Source organism: Gymnoscopelus microlampas (genome assembly GCF_963454915.1).
Source record: "Gymnoscopelus microlampas genome assembly, chromosome: 20".
Classification (NCBI taxonomy): domain Eukaryota; kingdom Metazoa; phylum Chordata; class Actinopteri; order Myctophiformes; family Myctophidae; genus Gymnoscopelus; species Gymnoscopelus microlampas.
Genome location: NC_139957.1, coordinates 47,040,775 through 47,046,051, shown reverse-complemented (window position 1 = coordinate 47,046,051; position 5,277 = coordinate 47,040,775). Strand labels below are relative to the sequence as shown.

The window sequence follows — 5,277 nt, the reverse complement described above, 5'->3', positions numbered from 1 at the left end:
GCCTATGCACTTTTATGCCATTTTTTTTTATATCATAGCCTATACTTAAAGGACAACTTTAGTTTTTTACAACCAAGGTTTATATTTGAGATTGTAATTAAAGTAAATAAAATATGAGTGTACATTTTTTTAAATTTACTGCTTTCTATAGTTTTAGCAATTTTTGCGATCTTTTTTACAGTGGGCGGGGGCATTCTGTCCAGTGGCTAAATATGTCTTTTTTTACACAATAACCCGGTGTTTTCTTTATTATTATTTACAGTAGCTCTTCTAGCCCCCAATAACTCACATCTGGCCATCAAAGACCACAGGACCTTTTTTATTGTGTAAAAAAGGCATATTTAGCCACCGGACAGAATGCCCCCGCCCACTGTAAAAAATATCACGAAAATTGCCAAAACTATAGAAAGCAGTAAATGAAAAAAAAATGACACTCATCTTTAATTTACTTTAATTACAAGCTAAAATATAAACCTTGGTTGTAAAAAACCAAAGTTGTCCTTTAATAAAGTCATATTATGATGTTATCTGACATGACACTTGACATATTTCCACATAGAATGACACAGTGGTCTAGAACATTGGTTCTCAAAGTGGGGTCCGGGGACCCCCAGGGGTCCTTGAGGGGGTTCCAGGGGGTCCCCAGCTAAATGATGGATAGGAACCAAATGGACCCTTATGGGTCTGTAACTCTGAGAGTGTACAAATGGAACCAAATGGACCCTAACGGGTCCATTTGGTTCCATTTGTACACTCTCAGAGATTTTACAATATGAATTGGGGTCCCAGAGGTATAAATGCCATTAAATGGGGGTCTGTAGCCCTAATGCATGTCAAGTTGGGGGTCCTTGAAATTAAAATGGTTGAGAATCACTGCTAGAGCCGTAAAAATCTTCTCTTATGGGGGTCCCTGGCATATCTTTTCAAATGGGGGTCCGCGGGCTTATAAGTGTCAATTTGGGGGTCCTTGACATGAAATAGTTTGAGAACCACTGGTCTAGAAGCCCACATCACTCTTATAGGAAGGTACATTGTCGTGTGATAACTCAAACTATATAGCCTACACCCCCATTTTGCTGGGGACCCCCGGGGATCCCCCTCAATGGCCCCTGGGGGTCCCCGGACCCCCCTGGCATCCCGGGGGGGTGCACGTCATAGGTGGGAAAAAAAGAAATAATAACAATTTGAAAGTTTTCAAAAATAGCTGATCTACAAGCTCTCAAGGCATCGCAGCGCGATGCCTTGAGAGCTTGTAGATCGGCTATTTTCTAATGAAATTTAGATGTATTTTTGTGGTTGAACTGGTTAATTAGTCAAATGATGATGTCTAGTTTAGTCACGTTTAGAAAGTTGCAAAGCAGCAAAACTCCTTCCTCCCAAACACACTGTTATTATTATTATTAGTAGTAGTAGTAGCAGAAGTAGTAGATTATTATGACATAATTAGATGATACTAATGCATGGTTCTATAGTGTTCCTGTTCACTTTCTCCAGTCTTCGTTGCCATCAGTGTTTCTGTGGTTGTTTCCTGCATTCTGTGTGTAATCATCTTCTAAAGAGCCTGTCACACGTCTCACACACTGACTGCTCTGATCGGCTGGCCAATTCAAGTGCTTGTGGAGGCTTAGGTGTGCTGTTCTCCAAAACGGCCTCGCCACGAGAAACGTGCCAAACATCTGAGGGTTAGCCTCACGTTTTCCCAGCCTACATATACTGTAGTGTGTACCCAATGAGACTTAGCAGGAAAAATGCACAGACCAACTTACAAAGAGACAACTGCTGGCAAAACTGTTAGACACATACAGAACGAACCACTACACACACACACACACACACACACACACACACACACACACACACACACACACACACACACACACACACACACACACACACACACACACACACACACACACACACACACACACACACACACACACACGCAGAATGAGTGGAAGTGACATGACTATGGTGTCAGATGATGATAGCCGGGGGAACATTTAAGGGGCATTCACACTGATCACTGTAACTATAACTATATCGTCCACCATTGTATTTTTGTAATAGTTTTAATAGTGAACTCCCTGCCATCCACTTGACATTTGTAAAACTACATTTGTACAGTTATAGTGCTCAGTGTGAACAACGTTTTACACAATGGATGAAAGATCCATCGCAAAAAGAAATATTTAAACAAATAACCCAAAATGTGTTTATGGGAAAAAAGTGGGTGATTTTAATGTTCTGCTCTCTCTTAAGTACTGTACTTAAGTAAAATTTTGAGGTGTTTGTACTTTACTTGAGTATTTCTAATTGCCAGTACTTTTACTTCTACTCCACTACATCTCAGAGGCAAATATTGTACTTTGACTCCACTACATTTACTTGAAAACTTTTAGTTACTAGTTACTTTTCAGATATAAACTATGACATAACGAAACCTACATTAACCACTATCTGCCCTATTTCACGCCTAGGCTATTTGAAAATAGCAGATCTACAAGCTCACGACAAGCTCACGACAAGCTCACGACGCGTCGCATCGCGACGCGTCGTGAGCTTGTAGATCTGCTATTTTCAAATATTTTAGTACTTTTACTTTTGGTACTTTAACTACATTTTGATGCCAATACTTTTGTACTTTTACTCAAGTATTTTTTTTATTCTGGACTTTTACTTGTAACAGAGCATTTTTACATTGCAGTATTGGTACTTTTACTTAAGTAAAGACATCTCCTGTCCCGCCGTTGGGTCCACAGTCCAGGCCAAACCCCCGGCAGCGTCTGTTTGCTCTTCCAGTCACGGTACACACAGTACTGACTGTACGACCGAACGGTAGAATATCCTGTTCGGTGACAGAACGACATGCAGAACGGTTTTAAAGACTTAAAGGACGACTTCACCACTTTTCAACATATTTTCATATAATAGGTCCTCACTAATGCTCATGATAAAATGGTACCATTTTTTCTAATCAGTCTGTGTCTCAGAGGAGGGCTGTAGACAGTTCAGAAACCCGTCTACCAGTGACATCATCGATGGGGAATCCAAGCTAATAGAAACCGCAGGCTTTTTATTCCTGGAAAGTTGCAATGCAATAATAGAAGCCATTGTTCTCGCCTTAATAAAAATCTGAATAAACAAATTGTAATATTTTTTGGGGAAAAAATCCTGCCTAACGATGATGTCACTGGTAGACGGGTTTCTGGACTGTCCACAGCCCTCCTATGAGACAGAGACCAAGTAGATTTTTTTTTAATCATTTTATCATGAGCATTAGTGAGGACCTATTACATGAAGGTATGTTGAAAAGTGGTGAAGTCGTCCTTTAAACAACGCGCGGCAATCCTCCGTCTTTTTGCTGCAGAGCCAAAACGGCAAAAAGAGACAAAACAAACAGCAACAATCATGACAAAACCAGAGAGAAGGGGAATGGGTCTCGCTTTAAAAAAAAAATAAACGCTCCCGTTTCCTTCACAGCAGCGAGTCAAACAAACCGCAGCATTTTAGAAGTGAGCGGCGAAGCCTCCTCTCTCTCTTCTTCTCCTTTTCCTTCTGAGACGTAGAACTAACACTGTATCTCCTGCAACCAGTTTTACCCTTTAAGCCCTGGAACGCATCCGTGTCTTTTTTTTTTCATTTGAGCTAAAAAAGCATTATTTTACACTTTGGGCTATTCAAAAATAGCAGATCTACGAGTTTGTAGATCTGCTATTTTTGAAAAATCTTTATTTTTTTTTGCAAATCTTGAGATTTTAGTTACAAAAGCGAACATTTGTAACTCAAATCTTTTCCTCTGGGGGATTCAACAGTTGTTTTTTTTTAAACTTATGTTGCCATAATATCAGTGGTTCTTTTTATCATGTCACAGACCCCCAAAATGACATGTATTTGGCCAAGGACCCCCCCATCTCAAAATATTTTGTTCCAGGGACCCCCCAGAAGCAAAGATTCGAATTCCAAATGTTCGCTTGAAAAAAATATATATTCAAAGATTTGCACACATTTTTACGATTTCGACCCCCAAAATGACATGTATTTGGCCAAGGACCCAAGAAGGCCAAGAAGCAAAGATTTGAGTTCCAAATATTCCAAATATTCAAAGATTTGCACACATTTTTACGATTTCTCAAAAATAGCAGATCTACAAGCTCATAGCGCGGCACTCGGTGAATGCCGCGCTATGAGCTTGTAGATCTGCTATTTTTGAATAGCCAATGTGTAAAATAATACTTTTTAGCTCAAATCAATTAAGAAGTGCCACAGATGCGTCTTCAGGTCTTAAAGGGTTGTTAAATGTCTCTCTGTCTGCCTCTCTCTCTCTCTCTCTCTCTCTCTCTCTGTGTCGTCAGGTGAAACTGGGTGGCGAGGCACCCAACTCCAAAGTGGTCAGAGTGCCCAGCAGTGGCGCCCGGCGAGGCAGCAGCAGCGCCAGCGCTGCTCCTGCCAGCGCCGCTCCTGCCAGCGCTGCCGGCGAGTGCCGCCTCCTTGACTTCGAGTCCTCGGACCGCCCCCTGGTGGTGAACTTCGGCTCGGCCAGCTGACCCCCGTTCATCAGCCACCTGCCGGCCTTCCGCCGGCTGGTGGAGGACTTCAGCCACGCCGCCGACTTCCTGCTGGTGTACATCGACGAGGCGCACCCGTCCGACGGCTGGGTGGCGCACCCGTCCGACGGCGCCGCAGCGGGAGGGGTGGGGGCGGGGGGCGCCGGGGGGCCGCCGTGCTCCTTCAGCGTGCGCAAGCACCGCACGCTGGACGAGCGGGTGGCGGCGGCGCGCCGGCTCACCGAGCACTTCGCCCTGCCGCCGCAGTGCCACCTGGTGGCCGACTGCATGGACAACGACGCCAACGCCGCCTACGGCGTCTCCAACGAGCGGGTGTGCGTCGTGCAGCGGCGGAAGATCGCCTACATGAGCGGCAAGGGGCCGTTCTTCTACAACCTGAGGGAGGTGAGGCAGTGGCTGGAACACGGCTACGGCAAGCGCTAAGGGACACCCACGTGGACCGAAGGGGGGGGGGGGGGACTCTTTATCGTGTCGTATTTTATTTAGATTCTTTTCCACGTTAGGAAAGAGGCAGAGAAAGTTCTATTTTTGTATAAAACGGAAAAAGGAAAAGACACTTTCAGAAAAGGTGCTTTCGGGCACGGCAAACGCTGTTAAACTCAGGTTGTGTGTCAACAGCAGTATGGTATATATATATATATATATATATATATATATATATATATATATATATATATAGATATAGGCTACATATATGCATTGACAAAGCATT

At 43.5% G+C, this 5,277-nt stretch overlaps 1 protein-coding gene across 2 annotated transcripts in view; it reads left to right on the top strand.

Moving 5' to 3' along the window:
* Positions 1 to 4,988, top strand: part of dio2 (iodothyronine deiodinase 2) — a gene marked incomplete at both ends in the record, with an annotated part of 6,180 nt that extends 1,192 nt beyond the window's left edge. For both annotated transcript variants that reach the window (XM_084044155.1, XM_084044154.1), the window contains one exon: positions 4,353 to 4,988. In XM_084044155.1, the coding sequence (XP_083900281.1) occupies positions 4,353 to 4,988 (636 nt within the window). The remainder of the gene's footprint in view (positions 1 to 4,352) is intronic.
* Between the last annotated feature and the right edge of the window lie 289 nt (positions 4,989 to 5,277).